General features: G+C 46.4%; 2 protein-coding genes across 3 annotated transcripts in view; one reads left to right on the top strand and one right to left on the bottom strand.

Moving 5' to 3' along the window:
* The window catches only part of PDK1 (pyruvate dehydrogenase kinase 1), a 598,915-nt gene that overhangs the window by 210,307 nt on the left and 364,084 nt on the right, over positions 1-24,524 (bottom strand). The gene's annotated exons all lie outside the window — the stretch shown is intronic.
* Positions 10,603-18,018, top strand: LOC147731156 (small nuclear ribonucleoprotein E-like). Its single transcript, XM_086958693.1, has 2 exons — positions 10,603-10,673; positions 17,808-18,018. Exons 1-2 carry the CDS (start codon positions 10,603-10,605, stop codon positions 18,016-18,018), a joined length of 282 nt encoding a protein of 93 aa, XP_086814819.1.

Raw genomic sequence — 24,524 nt, 5'->3', positions numbered from 1 at the left:
AAAAAAAAGACAAACAGTCTTTTAATCTCAATTTAAATAGACCTATCATCTTGTCATCACTGCACAGGACACATTGATTAGCTTTTACATTTCCCTGACTAGACCTACCTAGCTCTTTACAACATGCCACCAAAACTGGTGTTACTGAGGGGGCAGGTTGCAAGGCTGCTGGAGGACATGAAGCAAAGTGGGCTAGTTAAGCTAAAGGGACTGCTGACAGCCCTTCTATTAGATAAGCACAAATACCACTGGGCAAAGAAAATGGGTAGTCTGTGGTAAAAGAGTGGAAGGCAATGAAGTTGCAGCATTTGGCCAGCGCAGAGGAGGGGATTTTTGAGCTGAGGTGAAAGAAAGATGCATGCAGCCTGTGGTGGGAGTGAAGGAGAAGAGGGTATGAAACCTATAGTGAGAAAAGTGGGTAAGTGGGTATAAATATATATGTCTGTATTTCATCCTCTTTATATAGCGTGGACCAATATATAAAGAGAGTTTTGTGCGTTGCCCGGAAATGCATTAGCCTATGTTGTGAGAAAGTAAGAAAGTATGATGAATTCTCTGAGTCAGTGAGCAAGAAATGGGCTCAGAAGTCAGGGAGTGAAAGGTAAGTCGTTTACGTGTATGGAAAGAAAACAGATTGGTAGAGAAAATGCTGGTCTAAGAGGATTTGCAAAGCAGCTTACGAATGGAGAATAGGGAAATTTACTTTGGAGACTGTAGCAATGCAGCTATGCCAACCCGTCTAGCAGATTTATACGGTAGGTGGGACAAGTGGATTTCTTTACAGGGCTAGAAGATTACTTTGGAACTTTATATAAGTCAATTTTTTCATAAATACCACATCTCATTTATAAATATTTTAAGGAATCTGTATTTTGGGACAATGGCCAGAATGGTCACTAACTCATGAGATGTACGTCGAATTCATATTTCTCAGGGGGATGTGACAAACTTGCCCTCTCTTGCAGTTTTATTTACATTTTGTTTTCAGCCACTAGCTAGTTTGTTGCAGAATGATGATCTTATTGTACCTCTAGTTTTAATTATGTTGAAGTTAAAACTTTTTACTGATTATAATATTTTGTATCTGGATGCAACACAATCAAATATCCAAAGAGCTCTCTATAGTTTTAATGAATTTACTTGAATTGAGGGTTATACGATTCGTTATAATAAGTCAGAACTCCTTCTTTTATTGCCTTGAGGGAGGATCTTTCTATGGCAATTAGGGGGCAGTAGTCATAGCGCTGCCCTATTAGATATCTTTGAGTGCTTGTAACTTCCAATATTTCAGACCTTTAGGAATTCAAATTCAAAATAAGCTTTATTTAGTTCTTTGTTTAAAAACTATAAAAGCAAGAAAGAAACAACAATAACCATGATTAAAATATGCCCAGCATATACAATAAAACATCATGCATAAATGACACTTTTATAAAGACAATTGTATAAAGGTTGATTGTACATAAAAAAAGTTCACAGCTCGTAAGAAAACAGCCATTACTAGACAGGCTAAATAATCAATCACAAGCTTTCCTCAATCTCATGGCAGCTTTCAAGAAGCATACCACATTAAAAGTAATTTCTGCTGGTAACAGTTGTAAATACAAGAGGGCAGGTCATAGCTGGAAAAAGTTCATTCTTTTTAGCAGCAGAATAATGTATGCCTTCCTTGGAACCTCGTAGAATTTACAAAACATTGTGAAATGCAGGGTGTCCTGCGGGTACAGATTGCCACAACCACAGGACTCAAGCGCATAACCCCTGTTCCTCCCCCAAAGAAATGCAAGCAAAAGTGAAAAGGATTCAACCTAAATCTGGTCAACAAGATACGGTCGTAAGAGCTTTTTAAAATTAAAAGATATGGCTCAATAAATAGAATGGACTTTAGCAGCAGGTAAGTAAGCACTCGGGGTTTCAAAGAGCCAGCCTCTTCTCTAGAAATAGACCATAGCGGGAAAAAATGTATATTGCCCATTTATTGTCAGTCGTATCAATTCCCTCAAGCGAGCTAAACAGCTCACCCCTACCTAGGCTCCGAGAAAAGGTCCTTCATGTACTTGAGCCAGGGAATATGAAGTGCCCAGTCAAGGAACATTCAGACTTTTAAATTCTCCTTGTTCAAATTGGCCGCAGGACTTGTACAAATATCTAGCCATAAGGAGAAAGGACGGAATGCTGAGACATCTATTATATAACCTACGTCCAATTCCTCATGCATAGAGAATGTGGGTGCACCGTGCGTAACACATAAGAGGCATCTTAAAAAAGAGTTTTGAACGGACTGCAATTCAGCCTGATTAACAAACCCCCAGACCTCGCACCCATAGACTGCCTTGGAAATGCATTTTGCCTTATAGATCTGTAGAAGGCCTTAATCTGTCTTCTCCCTAGTCTTGATGGAAGACTGAACACAACCGGATTTGTCTGTGTAAATTCCGCCATCTTCCTACTTACGAGAGGGTCCCAACACAGAGGGGAATCAATTAACATGCCCAAGTAAGAAACTTGTCTTTGGGAGCTGGTCCCCAGGTTAAACCTACATGTCTTAGTCTTAAGAGGGACAACCGCCATTAACGTTGAACAATAGATCCAAATTACCTTGAAGTTACCCAACGAGTTCAATTAAGGACTGTAAGCCCCTGTAAGTTTTGGCCGTGATAACAGCATTGTCCGCATATAAGAGCACCAGTAAACACCGGGCTGCCACAAGTGGACTATCTGCTTTGGTGTCAATCAGAGCCTGCATACAAGCTTAAAAAAACTTAAAAAAACAAGAGCCAGGATACAGTCCTGACAAACCCCCCTTTTGATACGGAAACTTTGAGAACATTTAAGAACGCTGGAGTAACGTACCGAGGCTGTGGTATTAATATGCTGATCTCTTCAAAAGAGAACAATGTCACAGTCCACCCTCATAGATAACATGACTTGCCATAATTTCCCTCGATTGACTCGGTCAAACGCAGAAGAAAGATCCATAAAGCCTAAGTGAACTGAGCCGAGGTGAGCAATGGAATACTTACTTAGGCCATATAGAGGTTTAGGTACTGATCCATTGTTGACCTTCCAGAACGAAAGCCATACTGCACATCTGAAAGAATATAATTTTTGCTCAGCCCACTTCCCTAATCTATCTAGGAGCATTCGCCGTACTACCTTCACGACAGAATCGAGAAATGAGATGGGCCTATAAGCGCACTGGGTTGTCCCTATTCCCCTTTGACAGGGAGAATGATAGAAGACACCCATTTCAGTGGAGGTCCCACTCTTACCACCACATTCACAATGGAGGTGAGAACTGGAGCCTATACCTCGACATCACAAATATACATATCGATGGGGATGCTGTCGGGTCCAGGGGCCACACTCCTGGTTAAGCATGCTATACCCTTCTTAACTTCCTCAAAGGAAAATACCAAATTAGAGGTCCCTGCTACCATCCCCTCACCCCCACCCCCACCACCATCAGAGGGGTGCATATGTTGTAAGACCTATTGAAAAAGGTGACTCAACAATACTCAGTGATATGAGACCCAACAGACTTTTAGAAGTTAATTATCGGGCAATGCTGGTCAAAGTTAAGAAATTATGAGAGAAATTGCATCTTTTTCCTCCATCTATTATAGATTGAATTGCTTTAATTAAACTGTCAATTCAAACCCGATTTCGATTTTTATTCTCTATTGTTCCGATTAATCTTAGTAAGAGCTATTTTAAAGAGATCTATAGCTTAATCAGGACGTTTATATGGAAAAATCAGCAGCCATGTATTCAACTGATTAATATTCAACTAAGCAAAGAGCAGAGGTGCTTGGCTTTACCCGATTTTCTTTAGATCACCAAGCTGCCTTTATTGATGCGCTTTCTCATTTGTGTTCCATCCTCTCTCAATAATTTCTTCAAAGAAATGTTTTTATGAAAAAATGAAATTGGTTTAAAATACAAAATATTTAACTGCCCCCAGCACCCGTTTTTTTTTGTTTGCAAGATTGGAGTAGTTTGGGATTAAAAGTCTTGGAACGAGTAATTAGGCCTTGGAATAGACATGGGTTTTCTATATTATTAGATTTCATAATAAATAATAGATGGAAGACCTGGCAACAGTTAGCTTTACAGGATTACGAAAGCGCTTCTGCCCAATAGCTTATTTTTGCACACATTTCTATTTTATTGCCCGTATCAGTGGGTAGATATTTCCTCCTTTGGCCATAAACTCTTTAGAACAGCAAACTTTCAAAGAATGGAGTTTTTCGCTAGATGGGTTCTCTAAATGTTTGCACTACATAGACAGAGGGAGAGTGATCCCATATTTTTTTTTTTACTTGCCCAGTTTTGCAACCTTTCTTGGAGTAGCTATTACAGTTTATGAGCAAAAAGGTGTCACCAGATCCTTTAGTAGTTCCTTTTGAGCGGGTGGGTAATAATGAGGCTTTTTTTCAGAGTTAACAAATGTTTCTTTATTTAGCTGTTTCAATTGCACATTCACTTATTCTACAATTTTTTAAATCATCAAGGTGTCTATAATTTATTCAATGACTAGCCAAAAGGATTAGGGTACGACAATTGGAGTATGCGTATGCTAATTCGAACATCAATTGAGAAAATCTGAGCAGATGTGGCAGTTTTTTTCACCAAATCAGGCTGTGGGAAATTAGTGAGGAGAGACTTTAAGCACTTGCACTTTTGGTTTTCTCATGCACTTTAGTAAATGCATGTTTGCAAAGGGATTTTAGCACTTTATTGGCAAGACCTCTGACATCCTGGTCAGGGAAACTGCTCTTCCATTGGGCAGCTCTGTCGTTGGAGCACTGCCCCCAGCGCCTTTCTGACTCCAGGTAGGTGTTTGAGGCCCTCCTCCACCCTCAGGCTCCTGCCTGTGCCTCACCCGTAGTGGTCCAGTGGAAGAGCCTGCTCTTCTGCTGGTCCGCTCTGCCAGCCTTTTTCTGTCTGCCTTCTTATTTTTTTATTTCCTTTTCTGTTTTTGCCTTTTGGCAATTTTTTGCCTTTTTCTTCTTTTACCTTTTCCCCCCCATTTCCTCTATTTTCCCGGCGTTACTGCCCCCGCGGCCCATACCCCCTACATGCTCCTGCTCCAATCTCCCTGCTGCTCTCCCTCCCCCAATCCCTACTTAATGGCGGCTGCTACGTGACAGGGTGAGCAAGACCTCAGAACTCCTGGTCAGGGAAACTGCTCTCCCATCGTGCAACTCCGTCATTAAGTCACTGCCCCCAGTGCCTTTCTGACTCCAGGTAGGAGTTAGAGGCCGCAATCGGCCATAATCGGGCTCCTGCCTACGCCTCATCCCTGGTGGTCGAGTGGGAGAGCCTGCTCTTCTGCTGGTCCGCCCTACCAGCCTTTTTCTGTCTTCCTCCTTTTATATTTCCTTTTCTGTCTTTGCCTTTTGCCTATTTTCTGCCTTTTTCTTCTCTTAACTTTTTTCCTATTTTCCTCTACTTTCCCGCCTTTGCTGCCCCCGCGGCCCCTTCCCCCCGTGTTCCCGCTCCCGCCTCCCAGCCGCTCGCCCTTCCCCTGACCCCTACTTAGTTGCGGCTGTAGCGCACTAAGGAGAGCAAGACCTCGGACCTCCTGGTCAGGGAAACTGCTCTCCCATCGTGCAGCTCCGTCGTTGCGGCAATGCCCCCAGTGCCTTTCTGACTCCAGGTAGGTATTCAAGGCCATCCTCCACCTGCTCCTTATCCCTGGTGGTCCAGTGGGAAAGCCTGCTCTTCTGCTAGTCCGCTCTGCCAGCCTTTTTCTGTCTGCCTTCTTTTTTAATTTCCTTTTCTGTGTTTGCCTTGTGGCAATTTTTTGCCTTTTCTTCTTTTACGCTTTTCCCCCGTTTTCCTCTATTTTCCTACTGTTGCTGCCCCCGCGGCCCCTTCCCCCCTCCCATAGCTGCTACGTGGCAGGGAGAGCAAGACCTCAGACCTCCTGGTCAGGGAAAATGCTCTCCCATCGTGCAACTCCGTCATTAAGGCACTGGCACAAGTGCCTTTCTGACTCCAGGTAGGTGTTTGAGGCCGTCCTCCATAATCCGGCTCTAGCCTACGCCTCATCCCTGGTGGTCCAGTGGGAGAGCCTGCTCTTCTGCTGGTCTGCTCTACCAGCCTATTTCTGTCTGGTTCCTTTTTTATTTCCTTTTCTGTCTTTGCCTCTTGCCTATTTTCTCCCTTTTCTCTTCTCTTGCCTTTTCTCCTATTTTCACGCCACTGCTGCCCCTGCTGCCCCTCCCCCTGAGTGTTCCCTCTCCCGCCTCCCAGCCACTCGCCCTTCCCCTAACCCCTACTTAATTGCAGCTGCTGTGCACCAGGGAGAGAAAGACCTCAGACCTCCTGGTCAGGGAACTGCTTTCCCATTGCGTAGCTAGGTCGTTGAGGCACAGCCCCCAGTGCCTTTCTGACTCCAAGTAGGTGTTCGAGGCCGTCCTCCATAATCCGGCTCTAGCCTACGCCTCATCCCTGGTGGTCCAGTGGGAGAGCCTGCTCTTCTGCTGGTCTGCTCTACCAGCCTATTTCTGTCTGGCTCCTTTTTTATTTCCTTTTCTGTCTTTGCCTCTTGCCTATTTTCTCTGTTTTCTCTTCTCTTGCCTTTTCTCCTATTTTCCCGCCACTGCTGCCCCTGCTACCCCTCCCCCTGCGTGTTCCCTCTCCCGCCTCCCAGCCACTCGCCCTTCCCCCGACCCCTACTTAATTGCAGCTGCTGTGCACCAGGGAGAGAAAGACCTCAGACCTCATGGTCAGGGAAACTGCTTTCCCATTGCGTAGCTAGGTCGTTGAGGCACTGCCCCCAGTGCCTTTTCTGACTCCAGGTAGGTGTTTGAGGCTTTCCTCCACCTGCGCCTCATCCCTGGTGGTCCAGTGGGAGAGCCTGCTCTTCTACTGGTCCACTCTGCTAGCCTTTTTCTGTCTGCCTTCTTTTTTATTCCCATTTCTGTTTTTGTCTTTTGCCTATTCTCTGCCTTTTTCTTCTCTAGCCTTTTTTCCACATTTTCCTCTATTTTCCTGCCGCTGCTGCCCCCACAGTCCCTTGCCTCCTGCATGTTCCCGCTCCTGCCTCCCGGCTGCTCTCCCTCCACCTGACCCCTACTTAATCGTGGCGGTTGGCGCAACAAAGGTAAGCCTGTCTGCATCGGTCTGCAACCAGACCACGACCAGCGCCAGGAACCCTGGTTTTCCGACGCCCTGCCGCTACGAATTCAGCATGCTCCATGCATTCAACCCTTGAAGCAACAACAATTGTCATCTCTTGACAGCGAACAAATCGCAAGGCCCATTCTCCTGCCGAAAATGCCACCGCTCCTTCATCCACCTCCAGACCCAGACAGCTACGGCCAACCCACGGGACGCCAGTGCACCCAAACCCCTGAGCTGCATCCTCCTCAATGTATGCTCCCTGCACAGAAATCGGGGACCTCCTCAACACCCTCTCTCCCCTCACAGAGACCTGGACCAACACCAGCTCCGCTCCTGACATCTCAACCGCCATCCCCGATGGGTGCAAGATCCGCAGGAAAGACCGCCCCAACCACCTTGGAGGAGGTCTCGCCATCGTCACTCCAACTGATAACCTCAATCTTGAATGACGCCTCGTTCCCCCATGGAGCTCACCCATTTCCAGATCCAGCCAAATCCCAGAACGACTCTACGTGGAACTCTCTCTTACAGTCCTCCCAGACCCCGGTCCCCGTTCCCCATCGCAGACTACATCGCGCCCCACACCCTCGCCTCTATGGACTATGTACTTCTCAGAGACCTGAATTTCCACCTTGACAACCTCAGCGACCCAAACTCCACCGCCCTCCTAGAGAACCTCGCAAACATTGCAATGAAGCAACTCATCGCCACCCCCACCCACACAGCGGAACACACTCTCGACCCCATATTTACCAGAGGAAACAACATTCGCTTCAATCACATAAGGCAATTTCTCTGGACGGACCACCAATGTGTTCACTTCTCCTTCTCAAAACCCACCGCACACAAGCCTATGCCATGACTCCAACACAGAAACTGGAGCTAGATCACCGAAGAGCACCTCACCTCCATCCTCCTCCCCACCACGACTGACGTCAACTTCACTGCCAACGACCTCCACCAATGGATCACCGACTGCGTCAACACACTCCCACCCCTCTAGAACTCTGACAGACGGCGCAACACGAAAGTCACCTGGTTTACACGGACCTCCGAGAATCTAAGCGCTCATGCCGAGGACAGGAGAAGCAGCAAAACCCCCGAAGCACACACTGCCTACAGGGCCGCCACCACGTCACAAAACCAACTCATCAGATCTACGAAGAGAAACTTAATTCAGGACAGAATCCTCTCCAACTCCCACAACTCCAAGGAGCTCTTCCCCATCATACAAGAATTCACCCGACCCCAGAGCGAAACCTCCGACGTCCCTCCTTCCCTCCCTCCCTTCCTCCCTCCCTCCCTCCCAGGACCTTTGCAACAAACTCAGCTCCTTCTTCCACCATAAGATCAGGATACTCTTCAACAACTGTGACTACCAAGACCAAGGCACAGACTTAACACCATCCAAAGACACCGCAAGGACTACGAGGAGCATCCACTGACCCCTGCCCGCCGCACATCTTCCACAGGGCCACGTCTGCCATTACACCAGAACTTTGAAGGACAATCAACTGCACCCTCGAAATAGGCACGTTCCCAATGGCTGTAAACATGCCAAAGTCAACCTCTCCTCAAGAAGCCCTCCGCAGACCCTACAAACTCAAGAACTACAGGCCCATCTCTCTCTCCCCCCATTTGCCGCCAAAGTCAGCAAAGAAAATCGTCAACTCCCAGCATAGGCCCTTCATAGAATCCTACAACATCCTTGACACATCTCAATCTGGATTCTATGTCAGGACCGGAGGCTTCTGATTATGCTTCTCAATCTTTACTAGAAGCTCACAGCAGCCAATGAAAATGCTTGCTTTTCATTCAAAATATAACAATAAACTACATTTCCCATCATGTCTCACACATAGACACGCCCCCTTAGTCCATAAGAGGCCTCAGCCTGCCGCCATCTTCCTCTTTCTTTGCTGCTCACAGAGCTAAGTGCACCTTCGTTTACTCCCTCTGATGTTCTATTCAGGTTATGATTATTGTTTGCGGTAATCCTCGCCTCCGTGTCCTTAATAGAATTGCAAATTCTTGTCGCGAATGCTAGCAAATTTGTGATTCTGCAGCAACCACAACACTGAGACCGCCCTCCTAGCTGCCACAGATGACATCCGCACCCTCCTTAATCAAGGCCACACTGCAGCCCTCATTCTACTAGCCCTCTCAGCAGCCTTCAACACCGTCTCCCACCGCACACTAGGCGCCAGGCTCCACGACGTTGGCATACAGGGAACTGCTTAGACTGGATCAACTCTTTCCTCTCAAGCAGAACACAAATAATAAGACTCCCACCCTTCCTCTACAAACCCACAGCGATGCGGAGTACCCCATGGATCCTCCTTTAGTTAGCCCATGCTCTTCAATATCTACATGGCCCAGCTTGCAACCATCATCAGAAAATATGGACTCAATATAGTATCCTACACCGAACACACCCAGCTCATCCTCTCCCTCACCAAGGAACCCAACATCACTAGGCACAGTTTCCATGAAGGAATAAAGGACGTTGCATCCTGGATGAGCAGCAGCTGCCTAAAGCTCAACTCAGAGAAAACAGAAGTCCTCATCCTTAGATCCACCCCACCACGTGGGGCGACATCTGGTGGCCTTGCCCTCAGAAACCCTCCCACACCCACAGACCACGGCCACAACCTCAGCATCATACTCGACTCCTCTCTCACCATGAACTGACAGATCAACGCTGAATCCTCCACATGCTTCAACACCCTCCACATACTCGCAAGACCTACAAATGGATCCCCCCTGAATCCAGGAAGACTGTCACCCAAGCTCTCATCATCAGCAGGCTTGACTATGAAAACGCTCTCTACGCCGGAATCAACAAATCTCTTCTTCACAAACTCCAGACCGTCCAGAACGCCGCAGCCAGACTCGTCCTCAGCATCCCATGACACAACCACATCACCCAGGACCTGCAAGAACTCCACTGGCTCTCCGCCGAAATGAGAGTGACCTTTAAGCTGCTCATGCACGCCTACAAAGCTATCTGTTTGTAGAGGCCCCCAAATACCTCAACAAAAGAATCTGCTTCCACGCTCCCAGGAGAAACCTTCGCTCCTCCGACCTAGCCTTGGCCGAAATTCCCCGCATCTACAGATCCAGAAAGGGGGGAAAGAACCTTCTCCTACATCACAGCCAAAACCTGGAACAAACTACCTCTCAGCATCAGACTAAGCCATACACTGCAAGCTTTCAGAAAAGACCTCAAGACCTGGCTCTTCGGATGACCTCGGAGCTGCCCGAACACCCTCCCCTCAGCGCCTTAAGACCCTTACGGGTGAGTAGTGCTCTCTAAAAAATCCCTGATTGATGGATTTTTTTATACTATATACGATTGCACTTTAGTTTGTTTGTTTTTAACTGTGTTTTTGCACATTGATAGATTCTTTAGACTTTTTAAATATAGAAGATCTGGTCCGGTCTATCTCCGTCTCAACAGCTGCAGTCATGGCTTACCATGGGCAAGGTCCGATGGTGCAGAAGGTGATGGTACAGCCAATTAATCTCATCTTCGGGGGGTCGGAGCTTGCCGGCGTCCATGAAAGACGTGTGAGCGTTGAGCTCCTCGCCTGAGCCCCGATAAAATCCGCCAAGCTTATCCTTAAGGCGCCCAACTAGTCCTAAAAGTTGGTGTGAACTTCCAGACTACACTCCGGAGCAGTCGGAGACCTTTTTCCGCTGAAAAACTGTGCTGGTGGAGCGTTGCTGGTGCGAGGAGTTCGCTGAGACGGACCAGGCCGACATCCACGGACTATCCTGCAGTGGCGCCTGGGCTGCGTCACGCTACGTGCGGCGAGGTGCACTGGGGGAAGAGCCGGCGGGGCGGACTTGCCACCGGACACGAATAGCTACGCAACGCTGGTGCGACCCATCCTTCGGAGGAAGTGGAGCAACTTGGCGACCGTGTTGGTGGCGGACAAGGTGACTTGCATGGTATCGCTGACAGCGGCGCTGAACACGCGGAACAGTGATCGGACGCTGGGCTTATTCAGGGGAGACAACCTGTTACCCTGCTGCCTGCAGAATAGCGCCGAGTAGCGCGTGTGGGACGGTACAAGAAGGCGGCAGCCCTCAATACGATCCTTGGACGGTGTGGTGGAGAGAGAGAGTGCCTTTACAGTGAAACTGCTGTGCGGCTTCTGGTCGGGCCCGCATTTGTGCGATTGTCCCGCGCACGGCTGCCATTTTGAGCCCTTTTCTTGCTGCGCAACGAACTGCTACTTGGAACTTGTCGACCGCATAGGTCTGTTCGCCACCACTTGTTTGCCCTCGCTGTACACTGTAGTTGGCAGTGCTGTAGACTTTGATGACTAGCTGGACCAACATGGGGAAAGGCGACAGGACACAAGCCAAACTGTTGTTTGATCAGCGTAAAGCAAAGGGGCCTGAAGTGACGGCCCTGGAGGCATCGCCGCGAAGCGCTGCCCCAGACGGCTCATTGTGCGCGGATATCCGTGAAATGCTGGTTTTGATGGAAAAGGGTCTCCAGGAAAGCATGGCATCGATTGGTACTAAGCTTGATGCCCTGACGTATCGCATGGATTGCATGTCGGAACGTGTCGACAAGCATGCAGAACGACTCGACATGGCGGAGAGACGTCTGACGGAGGCGGAGGAGGCACAATCGGACTGGGATAAAGATCGCAAACAGTTTGGCAGACTCCTGCAGGTCATTCAGGACAAGACTGAGGATTTGGAGGCACGTTCACGGCGCTCCAACGTCCGAATCACCGGGGCGGCGGAGATCACCCAGACTGGCAAAATGGAGCTGTTCGTTGAGAAATTACTGCGAGCACTACTAGGGGATGACGTCTTTTCCCCTATGTTCATAGTGGAAAGAGCCCATCGCACCTCGGGACCGAAGCCACAGCCGGGAGCACCTGCACGGCCAATTATAGCGAAACTGCTGAACTACCGCGACAGGGATCTAGCACTACGTTTGGCCAAAGAAAAAGGGGACCTACAATACGAGGGCATGAACATTTCGCTATACCCGGACTTCACGGCAAAAGTGCAAGAGGAAAAGAAACGTTTTGCTCCGTACAAAAAACAGCTGCGGGATCTCGGGCTAGATTATGCGATGATGTACCCCGCGAAACTCCGAATCAACAGACAGGGGCACTCGCATTTCTTCACTGACCCCAAGGAGCTGCAAAAGTCGCTGAAGGAGTGGGCTAAAGAGCGACGGAATAGTCCGAGAAGTCAACGGGAGGACGCTGCTCCCTCATCACACATGGAGGATCAGGAGTAAGTGTAAAGGCCATGCTGGATCGCGCCAGTTGGTTCACACTGGAGAGATGTCCCTCTCCGGGGGAATTGGACTCTAGGTAGGGTTCCCTCGCTGAAACAGTGCTGTACAACGGATATTGGAGCGCGAAGGGTGCAAGCGAGCCCACTGAGAAACAATTGCTGGGTGAGGCCTTTCTGGTTTATACATGAACTGCTCTGAATATATGACTCTGTGACTCTTCCTATGCAGTTGGTGCCGGGTTATTAGGTGGAGGGCACAAACTCCTGGTATTTATCTCTCTCGCCTACATGGGCGAGCTGAGGGCCAAGTTGTCGCTGAAGTTGCGGAGCAGCCCCCCTCCCTCTTTGGGTCTGCTAGCTCTCCCCCGTTGCATCTTCCATTTATCCGCTTGTGGTTGTCTGGTGCAGCGTATCTCTCAGCGCATCGTGGAGAAGTGGACCCCCTACGGCGGGGGATTGAATAGCGTTGGGACTACTACTCACTTGAATATGCTGGTTATAGCCTGCACGTGAGGGAGTTAACCTATCTGACAGTATATCAAGGTCTAAAATGGGTGCCGATTGCTAGTAGGGGGCAGGGTGGAGGAGTTCCTCAGCATTGCAGTAACGGACTTGTGTTTAACTGTTGTTTGGCTGGGAACCTCTGCCCCAGCGCTTTCGGTCTCAGGCTCTGGTTAGAGTCACTTAAGGGATTGTTAGGTCGTTTTGTTGTGAGGGGGGATGAGGGGTGGTAGTGGAGACTGTCTGACCTGGTTGGGGGTGGTCAGCTGTGGGTGGGGGGGATGGGTGTTACTATCTGATCAGGTTGGAAATGATCATCTGGGGCAGTTGGGATGTTTTGTTGCCTCCTACAAGTATGTGTCTGAGATCCAATGTGCACGAGATTACCAAACAGATTGTGATGGGATGGCAGATACTGAGGTCTTAGGGTTGGATGGTAGCCCCAACCTTCTGAGGGTGTTGACTTGGAATGTAAGGGGGTTGAACGACTATCGCAAACTTCGGAAGGTGCTGAGCTATTTACACAGACACCGAATTGATCTTGCTCTCCTGCAAGAAACGCACCTTCCCCTCACTAGTAAAATGTTGACCTCTAGAGGCCTGGGGGGTAATTTTGCTGCAGCTGGCTTTACTGCTCATTCCAGGGGGGTGGTTACGTGGGTTAATCCCAAATCACAGCTGGTGTTGTCACAGTTGGTCGCTGACCCGGAGGGTCGTTATCTCCTTGCACGCTGTATGGGGAAGGGACACGATTTAGTGGTTGTGAATGTTTATGGTCCCAACTATGACACCCCTGAATTTTACTCCTCTCTAGCGGACATGTGCAGACAGTATGTTGGTTCAAGATTGTTATGGGGGGGTGATTTCAATTTTGTGTGAAGTCCGGAACTGGATAGGTCGGCTGGCATGGCCCGCTGCCCGGCGGCATCTGCTGTGCTTGTGCAGGATGAATTGATAAAGCTAGACATGGTAGATATATGGCGTTATAGACACCCAGGGCGGGGAGGGTACACACATTACTCGGCCTACTATGATATACACACGAGGATTGATTACTGGTTCGCATCTCACTCCCTTCTCAACTCGGTGAAGGGATGTGTGATACTGCCCCGCACTTTGTCGGACCACTCGCCATAACTGCTGCTTCTGGACGCCCCAGCTAGGAGAATTCCCCCATTCACCTGGAGGTTTCCCCCATACTCACTGTTGGACGAGGTCTTCAGAGGGGAGTTAGCAGAGGACATAGACACATTTTTTGAGACCAATGTGGGGTCGGTGGATAGTTTTCAAACGGTGTGGGACACATTTAAAGTGTACATTCGGGGCATGACGACGGCTAAACATTCTGGGGTGCTTAGAGCTATTCGGCAACGGCTGAAACACCTCGAGATGCAATTATCTGAGCTGGAACGACAATCCGGACACGCATCGAATACTGACACTGAAGAACAGATCAAAAAACTGATTATAGAATTTAACGAGGAAGCTGATAGAGAGGTTCAGCATATGGGGAAATATGCCACGGCACGCACCTACGGGGAGAGGGATCGACCTGGTTCACTGCTGGCTAGACTAATGCGCAACAGCAGGCGGTCGCTAATAGTTGAGGAGTTGGTTACATCCAAGGGGGAGGTGGTCACGAAGGAGGGCGACATTCTTGCAGAATTCCAGGATTACTACACTAGGCTCTATCAGTCAAGGTCTGGACAGCTCGAGGAATGACGACTATCTTAGTTATATTAATATGCCCTTTCTGGCTAATTTCCAGAGGGAATTTTTAATGATGCCCATACAGAAAGAAGAGATCCTAGAGGCGCTGGAGGGGATGAGATCAGGCAGTGCTCCAGGTGCTGACGGGCTTACGGTGGCCTTTTACAAGGCTTTCCAAGATAAGCTTATTCCGCACTTGATGTCTCTCTTAGATGATATTTGCCAACAGGGTAGTATGCCGAAGTCTATGAGGGAGGCTCTCCTTATCACAATACCGAAACTGGGGAAACCCCCCAATGAATGTGGTTCATACAGACCGCTCTCCCTGATAAATGTCGATGCCAAATTGTATGCGAAGGTCTTGGCCGCCCGACTCGCCATACTGGTCCCGGAGCTAGTTGCCCCGGAACAGGCCGGGTTTGTCCCTGAGAGGAACTTGACATATAATATCCGCACGGTGCTAGGCACCATACAACACGTGAAGCAGGAAAATAAGGCGGTCGCTATATTCTTAGACATGGAAAAAGCCTTTGATTCTGTTGAATGGCCATTCATGCTAAGAGTCCTGAGGAAATACGGATTGGGTGAACCTTTTTTACAGATGCTGGGGGCCTTATACTATAAACCGTCGGCTAGGCTGAAACTAGGGAACACGGTCACTGCCCCGATAGCGATAAGCAGAGGTACCAGACAGGGTTGCCCCCTTTCCCCTCTCTTGTATGCACTCGTGGCAGAACCACTGGCATGCGCGATCAGAGAATACCATGGGTTCGAAGGGATCAATTTCCCCACCTACAAGATTGGCATATCTACGTATGAGGATGATACCCTACTGTATGTTAGGGAGCCGGAGGCGAACCTGGCATCTGTGTTGAGGGAGGTGGTGAGATTCGGTGCACTGTCTGGCCTACGAGTCAATTGGGACAAATCAGTAGCACTTTCCCCGACGCCGGTGACTCACCCGTTTGACTCGGAGTACCCACTACAGTGGACCACGGACTCCATAAGATATCTGGGCATTCGTTTGCACACTGACCCCAAGATACTGGCGCGTGAGAACTACGGGTTGGCGTATGCTAAACTTGTGGACGACGTGGAGGTGTGGTGCAAGCTACCGTTGTCCCTGATGGGAAGGATAGCGATAATGAAGATGGTGGTACTCCCCAGGTTCCTCTTCCTCTTTACTAACATCCCTGTGGTGCTGTCCAGAGCCTTCTTCCGGCAACTCACGCAGACACTTATCAGACTCGCGTGGGGAGGTAAACAACCCAGGGTGCAATGGCAGACATTAATGCTCCCCTATGAACTGGGTGGTCTGGGGGCTCTGGACTTGGAGCGGTATTACAGAATAGCGCAGGCGGAACACCTTCACACCTGGATCCATGGGAATCCCGATATTCCACATATGAAGTTGGAGCGTCTGTTTGCAGACCCTATCCCTCTACCAGCCGCGATATGTTACCCAGTGGATCGCAGAACTGGGATCTTGGACTCTATAGCGTCTACGAATCACGCATGGCATGAACTGATCCGTGCGCGGGACAGTGAAATACTGTACTCGCCCCTCATGCACGTGGAATGGGCGATATGGCTTACCCCGCTGACTGAGAAAGGGGTACTTAAGGCACTACATGAACTAGGCATAGACAAGATGGGGGATCTATTCCTGAATGGGACAGTGAAGACTCTCCAACAAGTACTGCAATCTCAGACGGGGAAGACGTTGCTGCACAGCTTTCAATACCACAGGGTCCGTAGTGCACTGCAAGAGCTGCTTGGTCCGGACCTGGCTGAACCCCCAGAGGTGCTGGAACTCACTTATGTGATTAAAAACCCATCGTCCAGCAAACTGGTCACGAATCTTAAGAAGCTGGGGGACCAACCCAAGAAACATCTGATCTCCAGAGCCAGACTGGCTTGGCAGAGTGACTTACAGTTGACGACTACTGATGAGATGTGGCATTATTGCTGCACCAACACCAGGAAGGTGTCGCTCAATAGCCGACACAGACTGATACATTTCAAATATTTACAGCGTGTCTATTACACGCCGGAGAGGTTGCACAGGTACGGACTGAGGAGTTCAGCGGAATGCGAGCGCTGCCACCTCCCGTCGGCGGACTTCCTCCACATGGCTTGGTCTTGCCCTGGAATCCATAAATTTTGGCAGGGGGTTTTCTCTGAACTGGGACTGATATTGGGCGTAGACATCCCACCATGTCCGGCCCTGGCTCTGCTGGGTTATTCCAAGACGCTGCCAGGCGCCTGGCGGATATAGCCTTGCTGACCGCTAAACGCCTAGTCGCTATATTTTGGATGAGGGGGCGATACCGACCAAGAAAAGGTGGGCGGCGGACTTGCTCTACTGCTGCACGCAGTCGGAGACGTACAGCGAACTGCTACCTCCGAATAAATCGCCCCTAGAATTTCTGGAGGCTATACAGGGCCTATCTAAGCGCCACCGACAGTGGGGATGCCGAACCTGACCCAGAGAGGGAGGAGATGGGTGAGGTACAGGAGGAGGATGCCGAGACTCTAGGGAGAGATGAATTGCACACTTAGCCGCAACGTGAGAAGGGAGTAGTGATCTGGTCACCCGGGACTACCTCATGCACTGGGCGGGTTAACTGTAGTAAGGGTATGAGGCACACACAGCGGGTAGATAGTGAGCTTGTAATCTGGGGGCACTTTTCCACACATTGGTATATATTATCTGTAGAATGGAGGACACAGTATCAGTCACATGACAATCATAGGTAGCACGATTGGGAAGGTGGGCACACGTTTGGGCAGGTTGGTTACTGTTGGGGTGGGAGGGGCAGGTTTGGGGGAAGGAGTTAAAGTACAGTTACATGGAGAACGCTGATATTGGCGTATGACCTGTGGGGTTCGGACGCAGTATGCTATCTAATGCAGTGCAGTGACATGCAGTTCTGTGTTGTACCGAGCGGCACAGTGTCTACGTATTTGCTTGCTGGCTGTACTATGCATGCATGATAAAGTTTCTTTCCTGCCGCCAGGCCCCTGGGATGCTGGCATTAAGGCTGTGTACAACATTTTAGGAACTTGAGTAGATGCTACTTTGCGATGCTGCCGGCCCCCGGGTTGTAGGCAATATGTGCTGTGTGAAAACTGAATCTGCAATAAAGTACAAATTTAATTAAAAAAAAAAAAATTAATCTCATCTTCAGATACCTACAAATTGGGTCCAAAATCCAAGTATGGCTGTATGAACAGGTGAACATGCAGATAGAGGGCGGCATCAATGGATTTGACAAATACATGAACTTGGTGCTTGATGATGCACAAGAAGTTCACTTGAAGACCAAGTGCAGGAAACAGTTGGCTCGTATCATGTTGAAAGGGGACAACATCACTTTACTTCAAAGCGTCACTGTCTAAGCAGCTCCATCCATGAACTGTAGTTTTTCTATTTGCGACCTTGCAGTATCACATAAACATTTGAAGAAATGGTGCATCCAAGAAAGCATTTGTTTGGTTGGTGGAAGTTGCAGGAGGAAACCGCTTCTTGTTTTGGAGTATCCCGGGCTTATCAATGTTACTGTGTCTTTGATAACTTTGTGTGTTTCTTTTGAAATTATTTTGATAAATAAACCAGACTGTTCGTGAAGTGTAAAAAAAATAATAATAATAAAATAGAAGAACTGAATTGTAGCATGGTATGCACATATTTGATTGTATAAGACTGTTTTACTCTTGGAAATCAAATTGCAGGAGTATGTCTGTGCTTAGTCATATTGTTTTTGTGTCCGGGTGTATTTGCAATACTTTTTGCTGTTTTGTATAATATTATTGGGCGAGCATGAGCAATTAGCGTCCTTGGCCATGTCTTTCTTTATCTATGTAATGTTAATTAGTGGTATATAGATATGTGTATTGTTCGTTTGTGATCTATTATAAAGAAGTGAATGTCTGATGATTGTATCACTCAAATAAAAGATATTTTTTAAAAATCTGTTAAAGATGATAAAGTGGTTGTGCTCCTTACAACCATAGTTGTAAGAGGCACAACCACTTTACACTTTTACTACAATGAGTCAAATGCTATTCACAACAACGCCAAAAACATTTAAAACGTGTTTTGCACAATGGCTTAAAACATGTCTACATCCCCAAGAATACATATTTCTATTTAAACAAAAAACAGAGGAAAAGCAAGGTTAACATTTTTGCGAACAGTATGAAATATGCAACTCTTTTAATGCAGGACTTTAAAAACCTAGGCGATACTGAAATGATTTGCCTGCAATGTTCATAAATACCTTTAACCCTGCATTGAAAGAAGGTGGGACATTATCCTTTTCTCTCCCTGATGAGCATTGACAATCTTCTCCTTATTTGCTCCTCATTTGTGTTGAGCATTTGTATATTTTTCCATCGGATCTAATGAGATCCTCCACACCCACAGAGCTTTGCAGTTGTAAATAATTAGCTTGAAAGGAGGCTTGCATTGGACACCCAAGAAAACTGGAAGAAGAACTTTCATATTTATGAATAACTTTCATTGTTCCAGATCCTGGATTCCCCAGTCTTTGCTGAGGCCAAATATGAAGAACATTCTTTAGCAATGTTGCCGAGTGAATGATGAATTTTTCTTGATTTGCTAAATTTCTGCATTGTCATGAAGCATGGGACTTTTATATGATAGGGTGTCACGTAGGTTTTCTGCAGGCAGGGTGAAGATCTTTTACAAAGCAACAAATGTGGATTTCATTTTATTTGTAGCACTAGCATTACTTAATTTTGGACATTCTATGTTTTTATTGATCTCAGGAACCCCAAGGATGATAAATCCTCCAATCAGAGTTTTTGAAGTTCTATGCTCATCAGAGTGTATCTCTGTATTTTACACAAGCACACTGGCTACAGTCATTAAACAGCACTACAAGCAAGCTCTATGGTCAGGCTTGCTGGCCCTTCAAATGAAACATTAGCTGAAACTATCAAGCTGTTCAGAAAAATCTTCTGTACAAACACTGTAAATATGTTTTAAACCATGTCTCCTTGATCAAGTTTACATTGTTAGGATAGCATGTGCCAGAAGACATGCTTTGGAATTGTGGGCATTTTATTTCTCACTGAAAGAACCTAGCTTACTTATAGCATTAGTTTGCTCTGTGAAAAATGTAGACAAATTGTTATTCTACTAGAACTACAAATGTATTATAGTTAGTTCAACCACTCTTGAAGAATTTCTTCGACTGACAATTGTTTTTTACTTATGTTCAATTACAGTAAAAAGACTACTAAATAGTTTCACTATTTAAGTTTTCTGTTATTTACTAGCTAAAATTTATAATAAACCAGATACAGGCACCATTCACGGAAACAATTGTAACAAACCAAATATTATGAGAATATGGGCTAATAAAGAGAAGTGTGGCTCAATTATTAGAGCGGCAGACCCTGATGCAGAGATCTAGCCCGGGACCAGGGTTCAATTCCCCGCCTCGGCGGGTCTTGGGCTAAAAAAATTCCACGGACCTGATAATTCTCGCCTCGGTGCCTATTCTAATCATTGAGTCCCACTCTGCAACTCTGGGCAACAGCTTGCTTAATCTCCACAACGGCCCCCACAACGCTAAGGATGCCTGGCCTCCACCTTGGGGGTGCCCAGGAGTGGACGCCTCACAGGGAAAGCCAGGATGGGTTCCACAGCGGTATTCGTATAAGCGCCTTGAGACCCTTGCGGGTGAGTAGTGCGCTATACAAGTATCAATTTACAATTTTATAAAGGATCAAAAATAGTCACAAGGCTCTACTTTAGTGAACGTTGTACAAAGCCAGGTTTAAGGGAACTTTTAACTACCAGGGCCACAAACTATTTCTGGTGGACAATGCCTTTCCTGGAGTATGGGCAACCTGATGCTTGAAACACCAGGATTTCAGACGTCAAAACTCTCACACGGTCATTATTGTAAAGCGCATGATGTAGCAGGGTTTTCACAAAAAGAAACCTGCTCGGATTGACACCCCCATAATACATACTAACAGTGTGCAGTGGAAACTAACATTCAAATCACCTGAAACACACGGGAGAACCGCTTTGCACATATGTGCACTAATGTGAAATAATGCATGAAAGAACTAAGCCGCATTTTACATTGCGCTTTGGAAGAAACAAGAAATAATGCATGACTAGGCCGCATTTTGCATCTAGCTTTAAAAATAATTAAAAAAAATAATGCAGCTTTTACCTAAAGCTTTGCTAAAAGAAAATACTAATAGGGTACAGTGCAAAGTGGAAGAGGTGTGGCGCAGCGGCCAGGGTGACCGACGCTGGAATCTGGGGCTCATGGTTCGATCCCCTGCGCCGGAGGCAGGTCAGCCCAGCAGCATGTGACTCTGGATAATAGCTTGCTTAATCTTCCTGAGGGCCCCCAGCGCCAGGAAACCACTTCGTAGGTAGCTGTGCGCTTTAGAAATACTGGTATTTCATTTAATTTCATCTCAGAGGTGGGTGGTAAACAGTGAAAAGTGCATTCATGTCATTATTAAATGCCTGTGTTTTGCTCGTCATAGTGAGATGAACGGGCCTGAGATGCCTAAAGTTGACAAGATAGTTGAGCTGGAGAGAAAAACATGAAATAATAAAGAAAATATACAGAAAAGGTTGAGCACGGCAGAAGAGGTGCAAAGGTCCAAGGTCGATCAGCTGAGAAAGACATTATTTGCCTGCCAAGAAACGAGACTGGCCGTGGGACCCAAAGTCAGCGTATATACTTCTTCCATGGACACAGCGGAAAGGGGACTCATAAGAACTATGAAAATGTTACATATAATATGAACAAATGTATTTGCATTCACTAGTTGTAAATTACGTGATGAGAACGTTGGAATGAATAAGAGGCTATAGATTCATGAATGTGGTCATGGTGGTATGATGAGCTACCCCTCAGACCATCCATTGAAAATAGAGTTCTATGAATTGTTTCAACTAATGTGGGTTGGACATGTAGGTTTTAGGGTATAACTGGGGTGCCTTTGAGGATGTGGTTTAGCGTGAGGAGGCAGCAGGAGAGAAGGGATGGTGCATCGCTGTCCGTCGGTTTGGAGAGAGGCCTAGCTGTTCCTGTCCGGTTTCTGAGTTCTGAAGTCTTTGTTCCCTGTCTCTATTTCATGGGACCCCCACTACCTCCTTGGTCAGGGGGTGGTATTTCACTGATCCTTGGATTAGTATTATCCTTTTGACTCATACTTTGCATAATCATTTGGAAATGTATTTTTGTCTTTGAAACGTATGTCTCTTCATCTATCCACTCCTTCATGTGCATATCATTCATTTGATGATGGGTATGACACTATTTGCTGATGTTTTTCTCTTCCTGTTGTGAATTTCATTGTTTGCATTTGCAACCTGTATGCGATGAGCATTAATTATAGACATTTATGTGAGATCATCTTACGAAGAGTCTGTGAATATTTAGCTAACTAGATAGTTAGATAGATAGTACTATAATTAACATCAACTACGCAACCAATTGGTCCATCTACCAGAGGTAATAGAGATGATATACAGGTTTAGTTATGTATTTAGAAATGGTAGGCACGAACCTGTGAAGGAAACAAATTTTGATGTCATTAAAACTTGACCCCCAGGTCATCAGAGATTTGGGCGAATGCGTATGGGCCATTTGTATGTCATGTTTTCGAGTATTGATCCCTGATTAGGTGTCACGCTGCATCAGTTTTCTGGTAGCAGAGGATGGTTTAATTATTGATTAGTTTGGTAATAACAATTGATTATATGTTCCTAACATGAAAAGTGAATGTCCTGTTCTATGTTGTCTAGAAGTACAGGTACGGAGTTCCCGGAAGAATCCCAAGAATGGAAATTAACCTGAAGAAGGCAGAACAAGAGTGTGGATAAAGTTGTCTGTTGTTATAATACTGTGCAGCGGAAGGCTGTAGGTGTTGTATTTAGGGACAATTTTGTATATAAGTAGAGTGTCTGAAATAGCGAAGGGTCCACTTCCGAAACTCTGGCCATATCCCCAAGGGAGTAACAAGACCTCTTTAAATAAAGTCCTCTTGTCAAACTTTGGCCTTACTTATCCCTAGAGGAGTACCAAGTCCACCTTTAGCTTTTTTGGGTGTAAGAATAGTGCTGGTCGTTGTTTTACTTGAAGTGAAGTATTTAGTGGAGCAGACAAAGTAGCATTGTTTTGTGTTGTTACTAACAAGAAATGTGATTACGAAAACGTAGAAAATATTGCCGTATTATTTTGTAAAGGGAGGGTCAGTACTAGAAGGAGTAATACTGACGTCAGAAAAAGCCGCGATGGCATAGGTCAGACAGAGGGCGTTTTGGGAGCTGTGATTGGTTGACTTACGTGAACTGCATTTGTATTGGTTGAGACCTTGCTTACATAGTGGAGCTCTGATTGGACGGTTGGTGTGAGTCGCGCTGGTATAGGACGAGAACTGACAAATAGAATAAGAAGAATTACGGAAAGGTTTCCTTGTTTGTCTTGCTGAGATATATTAGCGTAAAAAGTCAGAAAATTAAGTTGCTTAAGAAAATAAAGAATTTCTTTTAAAAAGATGAATCAATAGTGACTAGAGGGATAATTCCTATTCCACCTCCAAGAACGCCTGCTTCTTTTATGATGTTCGACCGAGGATACCATACGTGTACTTGGTTAGAGATTTGGGCAGAATATACAAAGGATGATGGTGTTATAGCTTACCCACAGCACAGTTTGTTTAATGCAAGGATATTGTAGAATTTGGGAGATCGAATGAATTCACTAGAGCCGAATCCCAGACCTACACAGTATGAAGCATTAGAGAAAGGGGAAGTTGAGGCCTTCGAAAGAGAGAAATTTAGAGGTAACAGAAGATACAGAAATATGATGTTAGGATATCCTTTTGAGAGGAGGAAAGATAAGATGAAGGAGAGCTGTGATAACAGAAGGTTTTTACCCAGTCTTAGTTGCAGAAGACCAGACAGGATGTTGAAATGTAAAATCCGAATTCTCTTGTTTTTTAATTAAGCTCTGCGTCATCCAATTTTTACCTCTGCCCTGCTTTCAGCCGGTCTCTCTCTCTCTCTCTTCTTGACACCACGCCTGCGTAAACATGCAAAGTCAGCACAAAAGAACAGCTGGCAATCTGCTTGAGGGTTTTCAGACAATGGTTAATCCTCAAGTAAAGTCTACTCAGATAGCATATCGTGTTATTGAGTCTTAGGACGTAGCAATTGCACAAGACACAGAGGCTGTTGATTCTTGCCTTACCTCATTTGTGTGTTTTTCCCAAAAGCTCTATTTACCTCTGGGCAACCCTTGTTTGCGATCTCTTGCTATAAAAACCCATGTAAACCCATCGTTCAGTGTGCTCTCTCCTTGAGTATCTCTATGGTACTTTTCAGACGGAGCCCCATTCATGAATGATAAATAAATCACCTATGGTTTCTACTTCGCTCCACTGTTTATTCCTCCTTACTTGTTAAGAACCTGTGGACAAAGTGGTGACCCTGCACCAGTGGATTATTAATAATTCACTTCCACAAGGAGGCAAATGTAAAGAGAAAAGGACAAATATAGAAACTTCTAGTTTAGGATATAATCCAAACGATTCTGATGATGAGTTGTTAGAGGACATAAGGACCAAAAGACTTCCACCATATGAAGAAAATTCAGGGGAGGTAACTACAAGTGCACCACAAATGGTAACCCCATTAACTCCACAAGGCACAGAAATAGCTAGAATAGTACGAGAAAATGAAATTAACTTGTTGAATAAGGCAAGAATAGAGCAGGTGCAGAAAATAAATCAGTTAAGTCTGAATGTGGACGCATTGACTGTATCAGTAACAATTGGTCCCGTAGTTCCATTTTATGGAGAAAACAGAATCTATCAAAAGTACATATGTTGGCAGTTCC

Source organism: Lissotriton vulgaris, chromosome 2_1 (genome assembly GCF_964263255.1).
Source record: "Lissotriton vulgaris chromosome 2_1, aLisVul1.2, whole genome shotgun sequence".
Classification (NCBI taxonomy): Eukaryota; Metazoa; Chordata; class Amphibia; order Caudata; family Salamandridae; genus Lissotriton; species Lissotriton vulgaris.
The sequence above is the reverse complement of the archived record's forward strand: the minus strand, read 5'-3'. Positions and strand labels throughout refer to the sequence as shown.